At 43.8% G+C, this 24,941-nt stretch overlaps 2 protein-coding genes across 4 annotated transcripts; one reads left to right on the top strand and one right to left on the bottom strand.

Moving 5' to 3' along the window:
* Positions 1–15: 15 nt before the first annotated feature.
* On the top strand, positions 16–12,608 carry LOC146181442 (E3 ubiquitin-protein ligase MARCHF8-like). The gene is made up of 2 exons (XM_084576483.1): positions 16–526; positions 7,370–12,608. The coding sequence occupies exons 1-2, from the start codon at positions 287–289 to the stop codon at positions 7,799–7,801; spliced, it is 672 nt and encodes a 223-aa protein (XP_084432609.1). The 5' UTR covers positions 16–286; the 3' UTR covers positions 7,802–12,608.
* Positions 12,609–13,951: 1,343 nt separating this feature from the next.
* On the bottom strand, positions 13,952–24,445 carry LOC146181441 (alpha-1,3/1,6-mannosyltransferase ALG2-like). Of its 3 annotated transcripts, none has more exons than XM_084576477.1 (6): positions 24,247–24,445; positions 23,039–23,223; positions 20,289–20,429; positions 17,802–17,991; positions 16,894–17,097; positions 13,952–15,024 (listed from the first exon to the last, which is right to left on the bottom strand). In XM_084576477.1, exons 1-6 carry the CDS (start codon positions 24,332–24,334, stop codon positions 14,537–14,539), a joined length of 1,296 nt encoding a protein of 431 aa, XP_084432603.1. In that variant the 5' UTR covers positions 24,335–24,445; the 3' UTR covers positions 13,952–14,536. The 3 variants fall into 3 exon arrangements, with proteins under 3 accessions (XP_084432603.1, XP_084432604.1, XP_084432605.1); XM_084576478.1 differs by having other exon boundaries at positions 24,186–24,432; XM_084576479.1 differs by lacking the exon at positions 24,247–24,445 and adding an exon at positions 23,842–24,116.
* Positions 24,446–24,941: the final 496 nt, after the last annotated feature.

Raw genomic sequence — 24,941 nt, 5'->3', positions numbered from 1 at the left:
GATCCCTGCGCTGACGTGAGCGTACCACATGCGCGCGCGCTTCTCCCATTGGTTGCTTCTCCTCGCAGGAGCGCTGCTGTTGTCTAGCGCGCCGTATCCACCGTATCGCACCACCGCCGCTACTGCAGCGCTGCAGCCGTCACTGCCTCCACGTTCTGTGCGAGTCGACGCGTAAACAAAGACCGGCGTTCCCGGGCGTGAACCCGTACACCATCGGGGAGGTCGCAGGCTGGCCCCCCTCAAGAAGCGGGGACGCCGTAACTCGCTATGAGTTGTCCCGCGGGCCATGGACGACGCGGGTCAGCCCGAGGTGCACGTTTGGGCGACGGCGGTGACCGCAGCGGACTCGGCCATCGAGCAGCTCATCGAACCTGCAGCCGAACCTGCTGTGGTAGCGCCTTGCGCCGCCGAAGACTGCCGCCCCTTCTGCAAGATCTGCCACATGCCGGCGCGGGACGATGACCCACTCATCTCGCCCTGTCGATGCGCCGGCACTGTGCAGTACATCCACTGTGGATGCCTCACGGTAAGCGGGCGAGCACGCGCGCTCACAGCTGATCACCAGCTGACCGCGGTCCGGCTGCTACGCGCGTCAGATCGATTGCGGGCCCTGTGCTAACTAGTGCACTCGGAGTTCTTTTCGTGCGCTGGAGCTTGGCTAGCAGCATTTCACACCTCCTTTAGGAGTCCATCGTGGGCAGTCGAGCGATCTTCCATGTTCGGCATGGTTGCGTACTAATCGTACATATACATGCGCGCATGAAACTGCGACTACTGTATTTGAGCGTATATAGTGCTGAACAAAATAGGAGCTACAATTTAATACCCTTGTCACACGGCCATTTCGAAGGCATGTACTCGCATCGTGTTCGCGAAATGACCAGTTTCTATTTCTCTTGCGCGTCAAGTTGCGGCCTACCGATGTAGCGAGCGATGGGGACGCCGGAGCCTCCGCGAGGTTAATGCTCCCGCTGCTCGGCCCCGATACGGGCCCCTTCCACATTCCGGTCCGAAGTGCAGGGCTTCGCGAATATTTCAGCAAATTTGCGCCAGCCGTGGCTGCGCGATTAATATTACCAAAAAGAAAGCCGCTTTGAGCACGCATACGCCAATGCATCCATGTAGCTGAAAATGGTTTCGGTGCTTGCTTTCCAGCTTTGTCTCATTTATTATATCAGTACGTACAGTATACGTATTAGTAATATATAAGTATATGCCGTATATTACATTATATTGTCTCACTTTTTTGTATCAGTTGCAACCAGCGTGCATGTTTTCAAGCTGTTAATTATGTTTTATATGTGCTTGGTGTTGTGTGTACACGAAAACTTTCAAGGGTTCTGGGCTCAGTGGAGGTCCATTTAATACGCTATTAATTACGCGTGTTTACATCTGATATACTACATGCACATGGGAGGACTTGAACAGTACTTGCGGCTCACATAACAGATGAGTGTACATCACACGCATTGTGCAGCCTTCATGAGTCACTGAGCCAGAGTTTATGAGCCTCAAGTGTCTTTTGCTGTCACTTGTTTAGCTGCATGTCACAAGCTCGTTCCTCCCTGTGACTAAGGAGTATAGAGCAGTTTTCTTTCACAAGAGACATCCCATGACGTGCACATATGCTTTCATGTAGTACGCACCTGAACGATTTATCACCATTGAAGGCACAGAATAATGTGAAAATTTTGGAAAACAATGATGACAAGCCTCGCCCATATTGTGGCCGTTTTAGCAGAACTATGCATTTTTTTTTCATTGACCAAAATAAGGGCAGATTTATTTTGTGCTACTGGGCTTAACTTTGTAATCATTTTATGCCCATAGTTAAGGAAGCAGTTGATTTCAGGCGGAAATTTTTACCGGCTAAGTTCGGTGGGTGTATATCACATACATGCGAAGCTGGCTATCCCAATGGAGCATCCAGGCATTCTTCTTACAGGTACCTCAAATATCCTGACCCCCGATGTTCAATTGCTCTTTTTTATTGCTTTTGTTTTATCTTTACGAGGAACTGGCATGGGCCAATCACGCCTACATTAAATTTCAGTTCCCCTCCCCACCTCTGCGACATTGAATAGGAATATATTAGTGTCTTGCCTGGGCATAGCTGATAACCAGTTGCTGTTAACATAGATGTCTTCTGTCCCAGTTGCAGGTGATCTAAAATTGGAGGGTGCATACAGGCCAATAGGAGGCAAACCCTAATTTAGTCTTCGCAGGCATGCTTCTGCTTTCTATTAGTGTTAGTGGTCTGCCGAGCAGCAGGCTCCCAACTAATGATGTCATTACCAGCGAGTGTGAGTTTGCTTTAATTATGTGAAATCATTAGAAGCTCCATTCAGAAGGAAATGCAACATTTCTCGAAAAGTGGAGTCACAACACAGTTTGCCACAATCAATTGAATCGGTTAATTCAAAATGCCTTAGATGCCCCATTGGCAGAAATATCCATCATCCCTTAATAAGTGGCTTCACAGAACCACCTGCCACAGTCAACTGAATCATTTAATTGAAGTGAATTGACATTGAATTAAATGTAAACCAGTTGCTATCTGCCACGGCTGGCAGGTGGCAAAGTGCAGTAAACGAAATGACCCAGAAACAGGTGCTCCGAGAGGTGACATATGGCCAAGTTTGCAGGTGTCACTGCCATAGGCTGGGTACACAAGTGGTAAAAAAAAAAGCTGCAACAATCACGTCGGGCTGCAATGAAAGGAGCCTGTAGCAGCTGCCTTGGTTCCAGCACTACCTTAATGCTTTGTTTTAGCATTTATGAATTTTTGTTTATATATTCCTTATTTTGAACTGTTCAGGGGTGTATTTGCTAATGCGTAAAAAACCTAAATTTAAATGAGCAGGTTTATTAAGACACGCACAAGTGATTGGCATCATGTTCATGAACAGAAACTTCTGTTGGGACATGATATTGGTTCAGGTTTGCTAATGTGAAATGCTTTTCGACCGGCTCCAAAGTCAACTAGCTCATGTCCACCATGATTAATAATGGCTGTAAATTCAAGCATTTGTCAGAAATCTGAGTGCAAGCAATTGGAGGCTGGGGAGAGAACCTCTTCCTTGTGGCAATGTACGGGGTCATTACATAGCTTTGGCCTAATAGGACGTGTGTACATAGGTTTTTGTCTAAAAAAAAACCTTCACAGTGCTACTGGGTAGGAGAACGAAAAAACAGGGAGAACATTGGGACACCAGAAAGAATATTGACAACTGTTTCCTTTTCAGTTCTCAGTCAGCTAGCCTTAAGGTATACTTCGTCTGTCTGCTGTTTCCGTGCACATTGTGTGTTTTTGTTCAGTTTAGCATGTAAATTGGAAGCCAATCTGGAGGAAATTTTTTTCAGGCAGCCTCAGCGTGGGTGAACTGAGCGAACATTTGACAGCCTGTATCTTTGCTCAGGCATGGTATGACACAGGCATGAGTTCTGCTACACACACAAATGCAAGACAGGAAAATCAAACCTGGGGTGTCTTTTGCAGATACCAAGCCCATGAGAGCCTTATAAATTTTAAGAAAACAAAAGCAAGATATATCCTTACAATTGTAGAAAAAATATCCTGAAGAAGCTATGTGTCATCGATCAACAGCTCAGTCGCATCTAAAAATGTATGGGAACAAATTCACAGATTAGATGGCAGTTACTCCTCCTTCACAGTCCCTCTTCTAATACCTCCAGATATGCAAACAAGCTTAGAGGAGCGGGCAGGTATACTTGGGCACCATTTTTCCAAAGTTTCCAGTTCTTCATATTACACAGAACCATTTTCAAAATATAAAAGCACTGCTGAGAAACAGAAATTTCCAAGCGGCTGCAGCAACAAATATTTTAATAGTTTAAATACAGTACAAGAAATTCATAAACTACTCTCTGCTGGCAAAACGATAGCACCAGGACTTGATGAAATACATTATAAAAGCTGCCCCGCCTCTCTGATCCATCCATAACAGTGTGTTTAAAGCTTTTTAATCAAGGTATGGGTACTGGGAAAAATACCCGAGGAGTGAGAAAAAGTTATCGTTGCGCCATTCCTGAAACGCTGGGAAGCCACCACCTTCTCCCAGCAGTTATAGGCCAGTAGATTTGTCGAGCTGTCTTGCTAAATCTTTTGAAAGCATCCGGATAATTAACACAGTGTTTATCTCTGAATCCTGGGAACTTCTCGGCAGTCATCAATGTGGTTTCAATAAAGTGTGCTTTTCAACTCACCATCTTGTTCACCTGGAAAATACTTTCAGAGTAGCATTCATACACTGTCTCACGGTCTTCTTTGATCTCAAGAAGGCCTCTGACGCAACTCAAAGGTTTGGAATTCTGCATCACCTTGCAGATGCAGGCATCCGTGGGAGCATGATAAATTTATTGAGCAACTTCGTCTCTAACCACTCATTCAATGTCCATCTAGGTACAACTGTGTCCAAGAACTTTATCCAAGAGAATGGAGTACTACAGGGATGTGTTTTAAGCACTACACCGTTTGTTGTAAAGATGGATTCCATAGCTAAAATAAACCCAAAGTTCATTATGTATTCAGTTATTAAGTCCATTATGCATTCAGCATAACAGCATGTGAGAGGTAAATACAAATAACATTAAATAGACTTGCTATCTGGGCAGACAAAAATGGATTTAAATTCTCCACACATTTAAGAGGTGCTCGCAGACCGACCCTACATTCAATAAAACTTGCTGCTGGGCTAGTTTATGACACACCTTAGAACAAAAAGGTAGCACAGAAGGACAGAGGAAGGGACCACGAACGCTCATTTGTGTTTGTGATCCCTTCCTCTGTCCTCTGTTCAGCCTGCCAGTCATATTTAAAACGACTGGACCCAGTACATAACTTAGACTTTGGTCTCTCAACTGGTGTATACAGAACATCCCATATAAACATTTCTATTTGAAACCAAAGAATCGCCCTCTGCAGGCAGAGGAACCCTGCTTACATGTCCGTACAGTCCCTTCCCAAACACCTTTGTCACACTGTTGTTACAATAACACCATCTAGAATACTATTAACACTATCCAACAATAAACCTCAGGTTGTCAGGCCACTACTCCTTTGCTTTGAAGAAATATGCAGAGAATTAGACATACTGGATGCTCTTTCCCAACGTTGCCCAGATGTCGAACTCACTACCACCAAGATACAGCTTTCCCAATGTGTGCGACTTCACGCTAACATGCTTTCATACTAAGTAAACTTCACGTCAACACATTTGCAAGGGTTTTAGCATTAGATGAAAAATACAAGAAATACACGGCTTTTTGTACAGCTGGTGAAAAAACGGCGCAGTATGTGGGAAGAGGACAATTGAGGGAAAGCGGTGTGATTACCTCTGTGTTCATCAGTTTTTAATGCTGAATGTTATGCCATCTTGATAGCTGTAGAAACAATATCAAAAAAAAATATTAAAATCTACTCCCACTTTCTAAGTGTAATTACAGCACTGCAGCACAAAATTGTGATGCAGTGCTTAATTGGAAATGTCGTACACAGTGTTATAAAAGCTAATAAACAAGGACAGGTAGTAAAGTTCTGCTGAGTACCTAGCCGCTTGGGAATCAGTGGGAACGAGAAAGCTGATCATAATGCAGTAATAAAAAAGATCTACATGCCTTGTAAAGACTGCATGAATTTTATACAGAGTGAACTCAAAAATAAATGGCAGGCTTCATGGTATAATGAAGTAAACAACAAACTGCATCTGGTTGAGCCTACATTGAAGAATGGAAGTCGTGCTAACTTCAAAAGTGCTTTATTGAAGTAATCCTATGTCACCTCTGCATTGGACATGCACATCTCACACACAATTTTATGCTCCCCAAACAAATAAAGCCTACATGTGAAGCATGCGGTGATGGCTTAGCAATCAGCCACACTCTACTGTCACACACAGAAGTTGAGAAAGTAAGGAAAGATCATTTTATATCTCTCTATAAAAACACATCCTTTTTTATTCAAGCCTTTTACTAGGAGAAAAAGGCATTTCATGTTTTTATTGTTTTAAAAGAAGTAAACCTTGTAGGCAAATTCTGACCTACCAATAAGAAAAGTATTTTCTAACACAACATGCTTAACCATGTGTTTGATGCATAACGGCATCAGCTGCCTGTGTGCCATAAAACCCAACGCAACAAGAACCATATGAAACTTAGTTCCAGAACAACTTTCAAACAGGCAGTGACTACTCGACGGTATTGTTCTTAGGCACTAACCCATCTATCTAATGCATCACACTTCTACAAGCCCTTGCATAGAAGCTAAACATCGTGACTTGTCATTTATTTACTTGGCTATGAATTCCTTGGCATTTTGTTTCATCATGATGTGCACTCAAATAGTTAGGCCCACTACAATCACTTGCTTGCTCATTACATTTGCAGAGCCTCGTTTTGTTCAAAGGCTTCACAACTGCATGAAAGAATTTTTTATAAGTTTGCTCTGGGATTAAGACAGCACAAGCTATTAAAAGCCTGCTTGCTTTCGTTCCTTGCATGTGTTACATTGAGATATTTAGCGACTGCTCTTTGAAAACCACACTCCGAATTTCAAAATAGTTTTTTTTTTTTTTTTAATGCTCCTAGTGCTATTTTTTATTAAGATATGGTTAGATTTAGTTTGTCAACTTGCTCATCATCACCACTGGTAGTTGTGAAGAAAGGCACATATAACAAATCCCTAAATGTATACGGCAAGTATACTGTTTTCTCTTTAGCAAAACTTTGTTTCTGACGGAATTTGCAAGTTTTAAATTTTTGAAAGATAACTAGTTGGTAAGCTCACATTATGTTGATGCTTATGGCCCCTTCAAGTAACTTGCAGCCATGGGAGTTTCATTCTAATGGGTGGTCACCGTGCAAGAGCTGCATAATAATCAGCTAAGACCCAACTGGCTTTTTTTTTTTTCTTTGCAAATACAAATGCCATGCAATATGCAACACTAACAAATACTTGAAATATACTTTGATGGTGGCCCTAGCTTACAAGTCATCATGCATAGATCAAGCATTAAAGTAATGATTACAGAACTGTTCGAGCAAATCTGCCTGCTAGTATCTTTAGTTTTTACAAATGATACTGACAAATTTAAGAGCATAACTACTTATGTGCGTGGATATTTCTTTGTTTTGTTTTGCAGCCTGTAATTTTTTTCTCTCACATTTAAAGATGCCTACACAGAAATTATTTGGTTCATCGTCACTTTTTGCTGTTCCTATGTCTTTATTCACAACACTGTAGTTACAAGGTTTTTACAAGTTAAGTTTGCAACTGAGCTTGATTGCTGTCCAAAGTGAACTGCCATGGGTAACGTGCCTTGTGTCATTGACGTTTGTTTGTCATGCGCAGCACTGGCTGGAGATATTAAGCAAGAAGTCCCGCAAACCGCCCAGCTGCGAGCTCTGCCAGTACCAGTACCAGTGGCACAAAAAGTTCCGTGCTGGCGGCCACTGGCGGCTGCCACCATGTTCGCCACGCGACAAGGTCCTGCACAGTGTGTTTCTGCTGGCAGTCATCGTCATGGTGGCGTGTGCCAGTGTCACCATTGTCTGCTTCCGCCAGGAGCCCCCTTCGACCTCTGGCCGCCGGAGTGACCTCACACACTCTGAGCTGGTGACACTGGTTTGTGGGGTGCTCTTCTTCCTGGCCTTCTTTGTGGCCATGTACGTGGAGGTGACCGCCCGCAGTACCCTGTACCGGCTGCTGCTTCGGTTTGTCTATCTCAACCAGCAGTGGTACATTGACGAGTATGATGCGAAGCGGGGACCCGTGGCTGTGTGACATGCTCACTTGTGTGGCCTACGGAAGTGTGGGCTGACACATCGATTACTGCGGTGCTCTTTCCTGGCCTTTGTCAGTACCTCACATGCTTTTGTTTACAGATATGGGGTTCTGGAACACCCGCTACTACTTGAGATCATCACAATGTCAACCTTGATAAGCTGCATGTCAAAATGCATGCTCGAAGCTGCCTGCATGACGCTGTCTCGAGTATGCAGCAGCTTCAGCCGTTTGGCCGCTGTTGTTCGTGAATGCCTGCCTAGCCGTGTGTTTGGAATGAACAGGGGCAGGCAGGTGACACCCGTGTCTGCGAAAGCCATGTCAGTGGCCAAATAGGCAAGTTTGGTTTCACAGAGCTCCACGACTGGCACGACTGAAAAGTCCTTGCCGATAGCTGTGGAAGTCGCAGGATATGATCCAACGTGGAGCATAAACAATCAACGGGGACAGGGGCCATCATGAATCTCTTTTTATATCTTTTTAATGGCTGCTGTATGCTCGCAAGCCCAAGGCCTGCACGAGAACACCGGCTGCTAACCGTGTGATTCAGGGCTGTGGTTTCAAGCACATTTTGCTTTCTTTGCAGGCACAGATGTGAGTGCCTCAGTCAGTATCTGGTCTCACTCAAGATAATTACACTGCCTATTTATCCTTGGCTGTTGTTATTATGTTAGTCCTAACAGCACACTGTAAGCACCTTGATGTCCTGGGGGCAAGGCACGCATTCCACTAGGCAGCTACCAAGGGTTGTCAAGTGGTAGTACTAACGGGAGCCTTTGATCTTAACCAGTTGCAAAACTTCCGTTGTAGTCGATGTATCGAAAAATGGCAGTCTCAGTGAGTCAAGATGCTGAGGTTTACGGGTTGTCGTGATGCCTGTGGTCAATAGAGAAAACTGTGTTCAGGTTCCAAACTTCGCAATAGTTCATGTTTATCTGCAAAAATCTAAAACAGATGCATTCACAAAAATGATTATTTATAGATAACAGTTCGAGATATAAATTAAGAGGTTAAAAAGGGGGGAAGAAAATACGGGTGTAGAAATAATGGCAACCAGTAGGAACAGCTTTCAATGCGATAGCGTTAAAGGCGTTGCCAACTCGGGCCTCCCCTATCATTTGAGAGGGTTATATCAGAATCAGCCTGCCAGAACCCTTGTATTCATGTTAACCCTAGGTCACACAGGTGTGTTCGTAAGGTTTGGTTAGAGCGGGGCTTTGTATGTGGGCTGGTAGCCTACGCTATCGCATCACGCCCTTAAAGGTGAAACCTAAGTCCTGCATAATATTTATTGGCTGCCTCCAGGTGGTGCTATCTTCCGCTTTCCCATCGTTGCTGTCTTTAAAAATTAAGACTTTAAGGCAAAATCAACAACCAACCCTAAAAGGGAGATACCACAAATGCATATGCTTCTTGGCAGTTGTCAGAAAAAAAAATTAAGACCTACATTCCAATTTGTTTATTTTTACATAAACCTTTATTTTAGGTGGGAGTGTTTTTTCAAAACAACAACAATCGACACGTGCTTTATTAAATGCTACTGTCTGGTGATTGGTGGCTACTGGCATGTATGGCTTTTCCCCATGTCGATATGGTGCTTAGGTTGCTCTGTTTGTGCTAATTCTGCTGGAGGTTTCCTTGTGTAGGCCAGCGAGATGCAGCTTTAATGCTGGCTTGCACTGACTGTGCAACTATTTCTGCATTTGCAAAAAAAAATTAAAAAGAACAAAAAGAAGTACAACTACTCTAGGTCCTAGGTAACCAAGTCAGGAACCTTAGATCCGAAGGCAGTGTTTGTACGAGCAGGTGATCTAGCTAGCAGTTCTTTGAAGCGAGTCTGGTCATGTCACTGGCTTCTGAAGTGGTACCTCTGTTATAGTGAACTAGAAATACCTGATCATATTCTAGTTCACTGTATCTTTGTTCCAGGAGATTTGACATTTTACTGTTATGCTTGTGGTCAGTAGCCATTGCTACGCACTTCTTTTGACATGCCAACCCACCGTGTGTATTTCCGCCAAATCTCAAGTCTTGCAATCTCTGTTGGTGCCACAAAGAAGTGGAACAATCAGTATCAGCTTTGCAAGAAAATTTACGCATTGCCTAGTTGGTCTCTCTTTTTCTTTGCATTCCAGTACTTTGGTGCATTTAATTTTTCCGAGCGACAAAGCCACGTGGGCCGTGAAAGTGGGCAGCTTCCATTTTAGGCTCTTGGTTCATTTTGCATGTGGAAGCACAGATCTCTTGTGGAAGTGTCTGCAGTCACTTTGGCACAGGCTACTTTTACAAATTTACCTGGCATGGTGGAGAAAACAGCTTCTGGCATGAAGTTTTAGATTTGGAATCATTATTCCCATTGGAAACATTTGGTGAAACTGAAACTAAAACCCACGTTAGTGGCCTTTCTTATAATCTTATCGAGGACATGGCAGTTATAATCTTGGTCCTTTACCAATTGTATTTAGCCTGTAACAGACATTTTTCATTAATGCTGGCAGTATGCCCAGGTGTGAGGATCTACGTTGAAACCATGCCGGGCCCACGACTTCATTCCTGAGGTACTAGATGAACCTAGTTTTCAGGCCAGGAACAATTGTGATGCAGGGTTGAGCACTTTTTTGACAGCGTGCTTCCCAACCCACATGACTGTGGCTTTGAATGCTTCGAAATGTGATGCTGCAGTAATGTCACTGTGGGCAAAGAATATCTTGCAGGATGGAATGAAGGTGGACTTTATTTGTAAAACTCCTCTCTGTAGCCAACTCGCAAGATGCGATTGTTAAGTGCACACTATGCCGATGATTTACTGGCATTCCAGTCAGGTCAGAGTGGAGTGCTATCCTTATATAAAGCACCACATATATACAGAGGTACACCTATTCTGCACTTCATTCACTGCCAACTTACAGAAACTAGTTGCCTACCAGAAATGCAAAGCAGGTGATGTCGGAGAGCTACATTTCCATCAGGCATAGTGGCAGCCCTACTATGTAGATCATCCTAGAAGTGTGAGCAGCACTTTGGCTGAAGCTCGTGTGATGCAGGTTTTTGGCTGTGAACTAAACTGGTCAGCTTGGAACACCTCCATGGCATTCACAGTCGTACACTGCAAAGATAAATCTTTAATTTGCAGCTGACCAACCTCAGTGACTTAACTGACATTTTATTCCTGGCCATAATTCCTGCTGTCATGGCTGCATTTCACTGGTGCCATGGTCATCTGCGAGCTCCCAAAATACTTGCTTTAAAGTATGGCAACTTATACAATGTAAGTGATGTGGGAAGCAGCTGACGTGGCTATGCATTTGTTCGGATGAATCATATCTTTTTGTCACACAACACAAGGCAGCTAGGTTTGGTTACAGGCTGCACTTCTTTTCCCTGTGCTCCTTAATGCATTGGTAATGATGATGATGTTCACCAGTGCGCCTTGTATAATTTGCATTTATGCTAGTCGGGGTCATGACAGCATGCCATTACTTGAAAGGTACAGCATCGCTTCGTTTAAAATGAAAACAAAATGTTTTCATACCGATCGGCTTTGTTAATGGCCTGTATGCCTCAGGCAAACTTTTTAAACCATTAAAATTTGGTTTCCCAACTCCTTTAAATCTGGTGCCATCGGACAGTACGCAGTGGCTTATGACAGTGAAACTGGGCATTACTAAAGTGGATGTGGAGACATGTCATTGTCTGTTGTGTACAGTTGTCTATAACCTGAACAATCGCCCAGCAACCTGGCTAAGGCTGCGCTATACGTTGTAAATACGTGCTGTCTGTGTATACAAACCCATGACACAGGAACATCATTACTGCCAGTAATGAGTGCATGACATGAGTTAGACACCACAGGCGACTGGTTGCTGCACTAGAACCTCGCCACAGTCAACATGTCGACTGTCTTTGCGAGAAGCCGAGCGCGTGAGAAGGGCACATCGGTACCTGGTACCCCCTTCCCATGAAGCGCTCAACTGCAACAGCATTTGCATGAAGATGCCTTTATCATTCTCGTTCTTTGGCACCATTGCCAATCTCACTTTCCAGCTTGAAGCTCATCAATGCACTGGGTGCATTTCTTGTACCTCTCTGCAAGCCAAGGTGCCAATTTATAATGCTTTTTCATTTTTCTCGTGCTGTGATGTTTATTTTGAAATACCGATGTGAAAATCACCAGGGCTAAGCCATTGTCAGCCTAAACTGTGGACAACCAGTCAAACAGGTGCAATGTTGGGAAGTATGGCAAACAAGCACTGGATTAATCTCGTTCTTTCTACTCTGAAAAGTGTGGACTTTTAGATCAGATGGGCAGGCACGTTTAGATCTGCGGGGAGTTGAGTAAAAGTGCCACATGTAACTGGTGAAACGTTTTCTATTTACAAGCTTTCACTGCATGCTGGTGCAAAAGCGTGCCACCTTCTTCTGGGTCCAGTTTTGGGACCACATTCTTAATGTATTCTTCTTGTCCATGTTTCCTGGCCTACTGTGGGGCTTAGTGTATGACGCAGAAAGCTGACCGCACATGCAGGTTCGTAGTCAAGAGGAATCAGCACTCTTGTGTTTATCAGCAAGTTTGTTTGTGTGATCATGTGCAGCCATGAAAATGTGCCGAGCCAAAAGTAGATGAAATGATCTTGACACACACTACTTTGGGGTGCATGAAATGACTTGTTAGCACAAGTGACATCAAATGTATTTTAAACATGCCCCCTCCCCCTCGACACAGCTTTTTCCGTCGCTTAGTCACTCCTGTTTAGTCATATTCGGAGTGGAAGCAGTTTGGTCCAAGATTAAAGAGCTTTTGGTGTAACCTCTGTGTCATGAATGTTACATGTTGGAAGCTCCTTTCTTAGTCGGCTGTGGTACGTGGTAGTCCAGATGCTGTCTGAAGGCTGCCAAGGCTGCTGCTGAAGGAAAGGAGCTTCTGGTCACAGCGTTCCCAATGATCACAGCCTGCTTTGCAGAAGAGTTTGTATCTCGTTGAATTCTCAAAAAAATGTTTCAGCTTTTGATCAGTTTAAAAAATTCCTAACAAAATTTCAAAAAATTTGTGCTCTGAAATTAAAACATTTATTTCATTGAAATTACAAAAACACTAAGTGGGAAGCAGGATACAGGGCTATTGCCATACAGGACCCCGACAATTACCCAGGTATCAGTCTGAGAAGCGTCGCAGGTTCCGCTCAAGGTTTTCTGCATGTTTTCATTCTCTCTGGCACATTCTCTTCATTCACATTTCATTCTCTGGCACAATCAATGCTCAAAAACTTTAGCAATACTTGTTAAAATAAGGTTAGAGATGGAATGCAGAAGCACGAGTGCAGAGAGGAGTTAAAAGGTACTCAATGGATCAGGAACCAAGAAAATAACTGCCTGTTGATTTGCAGCATGACATCCACAGCTATAAAATAGCACTGTAACCAGCTCCTTTTAACTGCCAGTCCGTTTTCGCGCTCAGTAGGGACGTGCGGAGAAACAGACTCACATGCACTGCCATTTGATCCCAGCTAAACAGGTTATTTCCACACTAATTCCCATTGGGACCTCCAGAAAATCGGAATTTGAATTGCAAGCTTAAATGCAGGCCATGTGAATCAAGGAGTACAACTGTGCAAGTTATACAGGCACCTTCCTTTTGTCTCCGACTAGGAGTGTCTTACAGCAGAGTATCCACAGTGCAGCATATAATATTTTACACAAAGATCGGCACTGCACAGTTTTGCATGCATAAAACATTAGCACAGCAGCATAACAATGCTTAGTAATGCACAATGTTACAGGTGTGAAAATCTTGTGCAAGAAATGTCATCATGACATGCACAATGATGTATAGCACATTTATTATTATTAGCACACATAGCAAAAAATAAGGAAACATAAGGTTCCAATATGCTGATTTCACATAGGATTGCTGGATTAACAACAGTGGCCCATTACACTTTGCACTCTGCTGAAAATGGCCGATTTTTCAGTGTGAGTAAGCAAGTGTGGGTGACTGCTATGGAATTAGTTACCTGAACCACTGAAGGCAGAAATTGAAGCACAGCTCCCAACCAGCATTTATGGTTGCAAATAGTGCTGAAGGATTTTAGAGTGTAATGCTTTTCAAACCTCCTGAACATGGTCATCTACAGCAAAATCACACTATAAGAAAAAAAAAAAAATGTTTTAAAAATAAAAATGTCAATCTCAAAGCACTGTAAACTATATGTTCCGAAGTTTGGAACTAAGTATCTCGTACTAGTCCCTGATATCCACAATTGATAAGCACCGGGTACCACTTCTGAGCACATTCCATGGTAAAACTGAACAGAACTGCAGCCTCAAGATCCATTGCCTGCCCATAGTTTTCGTTAGCAAGAAAAAGACGACTTGTGTAGCCCACTGGCCCCAATGGTTGTTTATCTGTCCTCGTGTCACGCATCAGAAAACATAATCTCCAATTAGTTGCACAATAGAACCGATTATTTCTCAGCATTGCGTGAAGATGGGAGCATAAAAATTCATATAAAACGAGGCAACTTTAAACATGTCAACTACCTATGCACACCATCACTGCACATTTCTTGGAAATGACAATGGTGTTTCCCAAAACATGCCATATGTCCAGCACAGGCAAGTGTAGCTTTGGAACATACATGGAATATCGGGCAGCCCCAAAAACCACAAGGAGCTAGCCATTTTTGGACACCGGCAGTGGTAGGTGCGTGCAGGGGGTGTACCACCGGAGAGTGCTCATCACTTCTCCTCAAACACTGCTTGGTGCAGCTCATGCACAAAGCGATCCCAAGAGAAGAGCGCCTCGGCCCGCTGCCTCCCGCGCTCACCCATCTCCTGTGCCAGGCTGCGGTCCCGCGCGAGGCGGACGAGCGCCCCAGCAAACGCCTCGGGGGTAGGTGCACATAGCAAGCCCGTCTCGCCATCTAATACCGTCTCGGTGGGTCCGCCACTGTCGCAGGCCACCACAGCACGACGCATGCACATGGCTTCAACGGGCACAATTCCAAAGTGTTCGTTCGCTGGTGTGTACACCACGGCGCGACAGGTGTGCAGCAGCAATCGTTTGGCCGGCTCGCTAGGTGACCGCACAAAGCTCACCCGCTGGCTGACACCCAGCTGCTCGGCCAGCGACACCAGCTCGTCCCAGTGCTCCACGTTTTCGCAGCACTCGGGGTCGTAGCCACCGGCCATGATAAGGTGCACCGGAACCTCACGAGATGCCAGCTCTGCGCGATGGGTAGCACACTCAAGCTTAGCTTCACACATGGGTTACATGTGGGACGACCACTTTCACTACATGTCCACACACTTGTACAGGGCAGAACTCTGACACAGCCCATAAGTGAGGTGACCAAGAGAGTTTAGAAATGCTTTGGAAATGCAATGACTGCGCCAAAAGAATAGGCACAGGCATAGAAGGTTAGGTATGGTGTGGCAACCATGGCTGCACAATTTAGTGGAACCATCAATATGTATCTTTTTTTTAATGAGGGGAGAAAAAAGGTATTATTCAGGAGAAAGTTTGATCCAAATCCCTAAGATTCAGAAAAATATTACTGTTCAATGAGGTGCAAATGTATGACACTATTACTTCATAATGTCAACTGGCATTTTCAGGAATTCCTAGCACTTTTGGGCGTAAACAGCACAGCTTATTTATAGCTCACAGAATTCAGTCTCCCTTTGCATTTTCCTAAGCTTTGCAGCACATCCAGTCCATCAACAACAATAACAAAAGTTTCCAGGGCCCCATTTTCAGATGCTGAGCCCCTTTGCACTGATGTAGTGAAAGAAAGTCATTGTGGCAGATATCTACTTCAGCATTTTTGCTCTTCACGCAGCATTCCCAAGACAGAAAAATGTTTTAGTGCAATGTTAGTGCAGTCTGCAGTAGATGTTTTAGTGCAGTCTGCAGTAGATGTTTTAGTGCAGACTGTAGTACATTATTGCATTTAGTCTACAAATGCAACGCAGACTAAATGCTACAGGCTGCTCATAGTTTCCTCACAAACATAATGAGCCTAGGAAAATTTTTCCTTCGCGTCTTGGAATTCCTTGATTGTGAATGTGTGTGCATGTGTGCGTGCACATTTAGCCCGACGCAACTTGGATATGATAGCTGCAGCAAATTTGCTAGCGCTGAGATATTACTTCAGGACCCCATATTTCAGCAGGAAGGAGCATGCATGCCCAGTTTCATTTTAGCGCATTACCCTGGCATCCCTTGAGCTGGCGCTTTTAACGAGTAGTCGTCAACTTCAGCTGGACCACTGACTAATGCAAAGTAACAGACACAGACACCTTTCTGCAAACCACAGTGCATCACAATCCTGTCTGGGTGCATAGCTGCAGTAGAGAGCCTGCTATGCGGGACTCCCATGGATAAGTTTTGCTTTTGGTCTCTGAGCTGCCTCGGGAAGCTGGAGCTCAAGGTATTTACAGGTTGCCTCCAGTAGCTACCATCTCATGTTAAGGTCACTGGTAATACGTAAAATGGTAGATCTTCTTGCCCAAGAAGCTTGGCAACATCGAACTTAGTGGCTGTCTTAAAAGATGAGACCATCACAAAGCAATTAGCGGTGCAGCACTTTGCACCAAGGTACACCACCTCGCATTACAGGAGTGGCTGCAGTGCAAGACAACTAATCTTTCGTATCATCTACACATAAACTCTGCCTTTGTTCCGGTATAGGATCCACCATGCTCATGTCACCCCATCTCCTCCTGTCAATTGTGAAGTCATAGGTGATGTGAGTCATATCTTGGTGTGCATAATCTTTTGTTACGGGCGTGAGACACTCCTGCGGAACACCAGAATGAACATTCATCGTCAAGACTCCTGCTGCACTCGATATACTCTACAGCCCAGGAAACGAGTGGTGAACAGTGACAAGAAGCCCTCTTAACATGGATACTGGCTTTATGAGGTAATGGTAGACACATATTCATTAAAAAAAGTGATTAGGGTGAATTAATTGCCAATAGACCACTGTGGGCTAATCTCACTTGCACTTAAACACTAGCAAAACAACCAACAAAGCTATCAAAGCAAGAGGCAGTATATAATGCAGCCAGAATACCAAGCAGTTACTCACCGATAGCTTTCAATGCGAGGGCAAGGTTTTTCTTGCGTTCAAAGCGATTCAAGGATAGGAAGAGGGCACCCTGGGGCTTGTCTATACCCAGTTCCTCTAGAGTGCCCTCCAGAGGGCGCTCCACAGATGACAGGCTCGCTGTTGGGTAGAGGACACGCAAGGGCACGTGGGATAGCCGTGGGAATGCCTGCCGGAACACCTCCCCTGAAACCACAGTAAAACAGTTTCTCGAGCACAAGGCCACAATGCAGGATAGACATGTGTCTCATAGCAACCACGATCTATTGCACTGATGCATAACGTAGATCCTTGATGAAGGCGAGCGCACGCTGCTAGGGCAGCTTTTCAGCACTTCAATGTGGATTCGAAAAAGTCAGCAGTTCAATTGTGACTGCCCAAACATGTGCAGCAGATGACAGAGATCAAAGCTGGCTTGGCTAGGCTACAAAACATGGACCCTGCACCATTGCTCGTTACTTTTCATCAACGTTTCATCAACTACCAAAGGATGCCTTGCGTTGCTTTCAGAAGAAATTTCTGAAACTCTTAATGTATATCGACATGCAATTTTTGAGACCGTTAGAGCAACTTTTTTTTTACCGATCTCAGAAAATTGCCTTGTTATATCCCGAGAAAACTTTTTCACTACAGTGGAACCCAGATATACTGAACATGGATATATTGAATTGTTGCTTATATGAAACACTCAGAATATCTCCTTGAAAATCCCATGCAAAGGCGTAGCAGAGTTGTCTGTTTCTCGAACTTCCGTTCAGCGGAATGTTCAATATATCGAACTGATGCCGTGCCCCTGCAAGAGGCGCTCCTCCTAATGATGCTCTCAAAATTACTTTTCGTGCAGGGAGTCAGCAGCCCCTTGCACTGCTTTCAGTGCGAGGAGTGCTCACCGGTGAAGCGGCTGTTGACTAGCACACGATGTGCACAACCCGTGCTCCACTGCTCGAGCGCATTGATGGGCCACCGGTAGATGCGCTTCAGCAGGCCTCCTGGCTTGGACAGCATCAGGTCGGGGAAGTGGCAGTAGAACACCACCCGAGCATTGCGGCACATCCGCAGAATCGGCACACACGCAGACACCTGCATGCCACAGGGGAAAAACTGCAGAGACTCTGCAATACCGGCATCTTGGCCAGTGCACGATTTGGAGGAAGTGAAACGCAAGGCAAAGAAACGAAAGATGCACATTCTAAGGCGAAAGCCTTTTTTGGCTCATGCTTGCTGTATACGGAAAATTTCATCAGAAGCGTCCTTTGAACTAGCACATAAAAAAGAAAAACATCTGTCGTGTCCGCCAGGAATCAAGCCACTGTAATTCCCAGCTAAGCGTGCAGACCACTACTACACATCAGGTTCGTGAGAACTAGATCATAATTCTCCTTGTCTAGCAACAAGCCTGCCGTTTCCATGGAAACGCAGGGGGCGTCACTGTGGCTTGGCGGAAGATGCTAGAAGGGGAGCGCTGGCGGGTCTTTAGCCAGTCTCCCTGGAAGCAGCAGCTAGCCGACACGCAATGTGCGATGAATCAATACGAGCTAGTAAATAAATTGCCTCAAAGTGTGCATAAAAAAAAAAACAGTTCTGTCAAATAAACACTACAGTAGAACAAGCCTCGAAGGCTTTTTTTGCCTTATCGCTTTTAAGTGGTTTTCTGTGCCTCCTACAATTTTTTTTGAAATAGAAAGAATATAATGGCAAGAATTTGGCTGTGAAGGAACGAACCTGACGAGCCTTCTAATCACTTCCTATCTCATGCCATAAAAATTTGCAGTTTTCTTGACGTGCTTGTCTGACGAACAACATGCCACTTGACTGCAAGACCAAGCATAGATGCAGCAGCGTTCATAAGTAAAGACGCGAATAAAAAATTAGCTGTGGTTTAGGTTGTGGTTAAACCTGGAATTATGTGAGAGCAATCTGCATGGCTAAGCTTAGGTTCGGCTTCAAAGTAAAGACATGGCTTTTGTGCATAGTAGTTTACTATATGGTTTCAGCTTTATTTACGCCATAGGGGAATCACTTCACGTATGAGCACCTCTTGTCGTTGGCCATTCTCACTCGGGTGTAGAAGACTTCTAGTGATATGACATCGTCTCTACGCCGAACTCCGGGGCACACCGTCATCACAACGAACCTTCTGTCCTTACGACTCCTACCAACTCGCTGTTGTCATTCGCCTCTACCAGCTGAGTTATCTCTCTTCTTCTTTTCCTTTTACTTCTTTGTCTTTTTCTTCTTTTCATTCTTTTCTTCTTTTTTTCCTTCTTCTTCGTTTTATTTTCTTCTTCTTCGTCTTCCACAATGTCATAGTAACACGGTGCCACGCCAACGGATTGAAAACCTTCCGCAGTGTAGCTTTCGCTACAATATATCAGGTCCAAAATACAGTCAGTTGTGACTAAGTTTTAAAGATACGCAGTAAAAAATGGTATAGCTAACAACAGAAGGCCAAGGTTAATGAACACAGGGCAGCACAAGCATCATAATGCTCTTGATGAAATGCAAATGTTCTTCTTTTTTTCCAGAAAGAAGAAAGAACACTACATTATATGGATCCATACAGATGTACTTTAACAAGTGCAGCTAAATTCGAAAAAAGCATGACATGCCCATTCACATTCCAAAAAATGAGCAATTAACTATGAACAAAGAAAAACCATTCCCCTCAGCTGGAAACACGGGTTGCCAGGATCACTTGCTAAGATTCATTTAGGCTTACAGTAGTCAATACCTATTCCCAAGCAAGTCTTGATGTGCATACCTGCTCAATTCAAGAGCAGGTGTAAGTGAGCTAAAGTCAGTGTGAGTCAGAACAGATCTAGGCTTTCACAGTTCTAATGCTTAGTTAGTGCAGTTCGAAGCCAGAATGAGTGGGCTTTATGGGATCTAAAACAGGCTGCAGCGGTGTGGTGGACAACTGTGCTGATGTGGCCCACCCACGTAAACAGAACGGTGAGGATGATAGTGATTAAACCTTTTATATAAATTTCTTTTCCCTTGCTTTAGCTTTGGAATGAGTGGCTTTTGTCTGCGTTCTGGGAATTTGCAACGTGGAACAGGATGCCCCGTGCTCTAGTTCAACTTCTGTTCGTACTTCTAAAAGCAGCAACTTGCTTGTGATTTTCTTCAGTTCCGTTCCCTTTTACTTAATTCTGTGCATTACTAACAGTTCATTCCCCCAATACAGACGACTTCATACAAAGACACACAGCTGAACTGAATTTGATTTTTTTTTTTTTTTTTTTTACTTCTTTAGCAGACTGGACTGCAAACAGACCCTCGACAGAAGAAGCGAACAAGCTTGAATACAATGTGAACTGCACTACACCATCGGCATTTAGAAAGAGTTACTACAGCGCGAGAGAGGTTGCTCTCACCTGGTCACATATGATGACATCAGGTTGAAGATCACTGAACCAGACTAGGTAGATGGCGGCTATTATCATGCGCAAGTACGAGCACAGGGCGTAGAGGCGTCCCAAGATAGACCGGGGCAGCCAATCACCCACTGTGGTGACCTGCAAAGGAAAAGGCCATCACAGTCAGATACCCCACAAGTCTGTGGTGACTGTCCTCTCTACAGAAAACACTCCATTGTCGAAGATCTCCTTGTTACCTAAACAAAAAGTTAACTGCCAGACAAAACTATAACCTCCAGAATTTTTATGCCTTCAGCTTATTTTATGTATAATCAAACATTATAAAATAAACTCCATTTGCTACTGTGATTACTAAGCACAGTGATGGTGATGATGGCTGTAACCATTGCAAAGGGTCACCAGTGCCTCGCAACGCGGCGGAGCCAAAACGTTCTACAGCGAAAAAAAAAACAAAAACACAAATAACCACGACAGTAATACAGGCACAATCCACTGTTACCAAGTGGTTTTGTAAGCTGTATCCAAGTGTAGTCATTACTCCATGCGGGAAGCATTACTCACGTCTTACTTATCACGTCTCACCTTTTATTTCTGAGAAATGTTGGGATTTTTCCATGGGCATGTTAGATGAGGGGGTTCAGCTACAGCTTAAACTATCAAAGCTGACAGAGCTTTGAAATAAATGTGCTTCAGCCTTTTGCCATGCATGCAACAACAATTGTTAAAAAAAAAATAATAATAATAATAACAATAATAATAATAATAAAAATTAAAATAAATTAAGAAAGTAAAAGATGGTAGCCTACACTGGCATTATCGACTTGCTGTTTGTGCACTGCAATCCAAAATAGAGGGCTGCGCATGGAGCTAAAGCATCAGAACGGGAAAGTAAACTTACTAGGGTAGCTGTTCAATATTCTTTTAGTTCTGTGCCTTATAAAAATGGCCATCGAATATGATGCCAATAAGTGCCTAACAGGAACTACCTAGGTGTACTTAAAAAGGAGCAGCACGTAAGCCAAGTTCGCTTGCAATACATCCGAGAACAGGGTGGATGGGGTGGACAGTGTTCCCAAACTGACTAGTTGACACCTGCTCCTGTTCCTCTGCATGTATAGGCCTGACAGGAGTAAGGGGTGGCACTAAAAACATCGATGCTTATACATGTATAATAATACACTCAAATGAGATACCACAGCACTGGGCATAGCATTGGAGTACTCATAAGGGCACACATGTAAAGATAACTGTGGATGAAGGCGAGAACAACAGTAAACATCGCGAAAAATTTAACACAATGAATTTTCCCTTTAAAATTCATTCTTTAATTCTTAACCTTGCCATACTAGGTGGTAAATCTTGGAGGTAGACATAAACAAGAGAATCAATTCAAATAAAATCAAAATGGACCAAAATTAGAGCATGATTGTTATGTTAGTACTATTGCATGTACTATTGCACCTCATCAACATGATCGAGAGAGCAGGCAGTTGACATGAATTCAAAACATTTAAAGGAACTGCTACTTGAACATTTCCGCTTGCCTTTGGTCTAGCTTGGGAAGCATAGAATGCAATTTCGTGACAGTGGTCCCTCAGATTGGCCTACTATCTGAAAGATATGGAACTCTGCAGAAAAATGTTGGTGTGCATCAGAGTGTATACAGGCAACAAGATGCGTGCCAATTTAAAGTAAACAGGATAAGTGTGAATCAAGTTCAACACTAAAAGCCCCATTCAGCAATTACCACAACCACTCCCAGTTAAAGTCGCACATTCACGTTTAACTATATTTGTCCTTGCTAGCTTGCCTGACACCTTGTTCAGACGCCACCATCTCAACAAGGTCATCACCACTATAGTAAAACAGCACACCCGTGAATCATAATGCTAGGAGGATGGTTGCCACTGTGTAGTATGAGATTCAATGATAGCTTTTTGTGATGGATATTATAACGCTGCTCATTGATTATTATTTGCTTTTGTCACTTAGCTGTTACTAGCAGCGTCGCTGTGTTACAACCACTCAGCATGGTTTGCTGCCAAGACCCATTGCAACCAGTCAGCGACGTGTAATGCAGTGACGTGAAGCATGGCAACACTGCATACAGACCAAGTAGTGTGGTGAAGTGTTACGCTGATAACACCAGTGATACAGTCCTTAGACACATGCACTTAAAGAAGTAGAGACACCAATTTTTTGTTGTGTGTTCTGTCTTTAGGATCAAGCACAGGGTATTACGAAACATAAAAATGCCCGTGGATTGTGGAAAAAAGCAGTAAATAAATTATTAACTAAATTTTTTCTCTCATGCAGTTTCGGTACCAAATGCCAAATAGCAGCAGTAACGTCACAGATGTGTTGAGGTCAGGTGATGCTCATATAAATTAGTATGGTCACTCCTTTGTGACATTTAATTCACCAAATAATTCGCCACTGCCCTTACGTAAGTAAGAAATTGCAGAAAAAGAATAAGCAGTGATTGTATGGCAGCTTTTTTTTCATAACTCGCTTGATCGAAACTCACCTGCAACACCACAACCATAGTTTAGCAATTGAAACTGACACTGCAAGAGAAAAATTTCAGTTAGTAATTATGTAGCTAGCGTGGGTGACTTTTATGTCATGCTGTTTATAAACTTCTGTGTTGCAAACTGTTCTAAAGAAAAGAAAAAAACACATCCAACAATTTGGTGCCTCCACCCCTTTACCAGATGTGGCTGTGAAAACAAAATGCGCTGGAGCACCTTGAGGGTGCCGTCGATTGTCTGGGGGAAGCAGTGCTTTGGATCATGGTGGGTGGTGACAATGTGGACAGGGTGGCCCCGAGACTGCAGTGCCAGGGCAGCGTCCACCATAAGCCGCTCAGCGCCGCCAACACCGAGGTCCAGGTGCACCATGCACACACGTGACACTGCCACGTCCCCTCCACCTGCGTGGGCACACACACGTGACGATATGAAAGACCCATTACTTCATATAGCGAAGACAAGAGAGAAACAGGAAAGCACAGAACCTCTGATATCTATGAGGCTTCGAAGCACTCCCTAATCAAGTTGGGCTGTTATCAAGCTTGTTACCAAGTGGCAGAACTGCGATTAGAAATTTGAGCAAATCCAGTTCAGTGACAGCGATTGTTTCTTTGATTCAGCACTAAGCAAAATGAAGTAGTACAAACTGCAATTGCTTTCAGTTTTAATAGCTTTCAGAGCTGTGCCACCACACAAGAGCGATGAGACTCCCAATGTTTATGCTTTGTTTGACGCCTGTGAGAAGATGGATGCTATTTTACCCAGACCACATTTGCTATAGCTTTCAAGGTTTTGAGACTGTGGCCCTGTAGACATGATAAGCCAACATTTGCATATGTTGGCAATGGAGTCGTAATTGTTATGAAGAGAATGCAGACCACAAGTTAACTTAATTCGAAACTTGCGGCACGATCTAATCACGAAACTAGTTTCAATCCGAGCCCTTTACCGGCGGACATATCGAAAAATTGGAGCGGGTCTCATCAAAAACGCACCAACTAATAACTGTCAAAGCGTACTTCGAAAACGCGACGAATCCGCCATGATGGCTCTATGTTTTCGGCCTTGAGCAGCTGAACACAAGCTCGAGGGTTCGACTCCGGGAGCTGTCCATGCATTTCGATGAGGGCTAGATTAGGAAGCTTCTGAGTGCTCGAATTTCTGCGCATCTAAAAAGTACCACAGGTGAACTCAATAAGCATGGAAGTAGGTCTAGCTGTTGCATCAGAAAACCGACGTTCACTGATATATGCACAGTAGCGAAATAGGTATGGAACGCTCGACGTGGCCGATGAATTAGGACGTTTTGACTCTTCAGAAACTGCGATAAGTTCTTGCGCGAGCACTGCACTGCAGCGCTTACAAAAGTTAGCAAGGCGCTGACAAGGCTGCCAACGGGGCACCGTCACGAGCAGTAAACGCACCACCGTCATCCTTGCTTCGATCCATCGCAGGGCTTGTGGACACACCAGCGCCTGATGTGCGCGAGCTTCCTTTCTTGGACTCTGGCATAACGGCTATGCACAGATAAACATTGAAAAACACCAAAAACACCCACTGGCACGCACTAAGCGAAATACGATGTGGACGCAGCCATTACGATGCACGTGGACCAATGTTTATATTTTGTTTTCATACAAAATGACATTTATTTCTAAAAATAAATAAAAACTAATTTTGTTAGTTTTATTTCGAACAATATTTTATAATGAATAAGGTTATAAAATACATTGTGTTGTTCACAGTTGCGCACTTGTTATTGTCCAATGGTTTCATGCAACGTCTTCTTTCGAACTATAAAACTGCAATATAATAGAATATGAAACGTATCTTGCATAGCGACTAATATTGGAGCTTTGTAATGTGGGACATGGCACTGCACAACCTTACATGTCAGGCGCTCATGTCACAGGTTTTGCTACTGTAGGTGATACGTACATCTAAAGTGGTTTCGCTTACACCTCATGCATGCACATCACGGCAGCACACGAGCACACGGGGATAATCAGTGGTTACAGTAACAATCAATTGATCTCATTATTTGCTTTTGATTTGTGGGCAGCTGCTGTCTTGTTTATTTTCAAAATCATACGTGCTAATAAAGCATGTCGATCTCTAG

Source organism: Amblyomma maculatum, chromosome 8, assembly GCF_055883805.1.
Source record: "Amblyomma maculatum isolate TAMU_Amacu chromosome 8, ASM5588380v1, whole genome shotgun sequence".
In the NCBI taxonomy this organism is placed as follows: Eukaryota; Metazoa; Arthropoda; class Arachnida; order Ixodida; family Ixodidae; genus Amblyomma; species Amblyomma maculatum.
Note: the sequence above shows the minus strand (reverse complement) of the source record. Positions and strands in the feature narration are given on the sequence as shown.

Coding starts and splice junctions, on each gene's coding strand:
- LOC146181441 (XM_084576477.1), bottom strand. CDS start 24,334: ATGCCAGAGTCCAAGAAAGGAAGCTCGCGCACATCAGGCGCTGGTGTG. Junction 17,992..20,288: donor ATGTCATCATATGTGACCAG/GTGAGAGCAACC, acceptor TGTGGCATGCAG/GTGTCTGCGTGTGTGCCGAT. Junction 17,098..17,801: donor AGTCAACAGCCGCTTCACCG/GTGAGCACTCCT, acceptor CTGTGGTTTCAG/GGGAGGTGTTCCGGCAGGCA.
- LOC146181442 (XM_084576483.1), top strand. CDS start 287: ATGGACGACGCGGGTCAGCCCGAGGTGCACGTTTGGGCGACGGCGGTG. Junction 527..7,369: donor TCCACTGTGGATGCCTCACG/GTAAGCGGGCGA, acceptor TGTCATGCGCAG/CACTGGCTGGAGATATTAAG.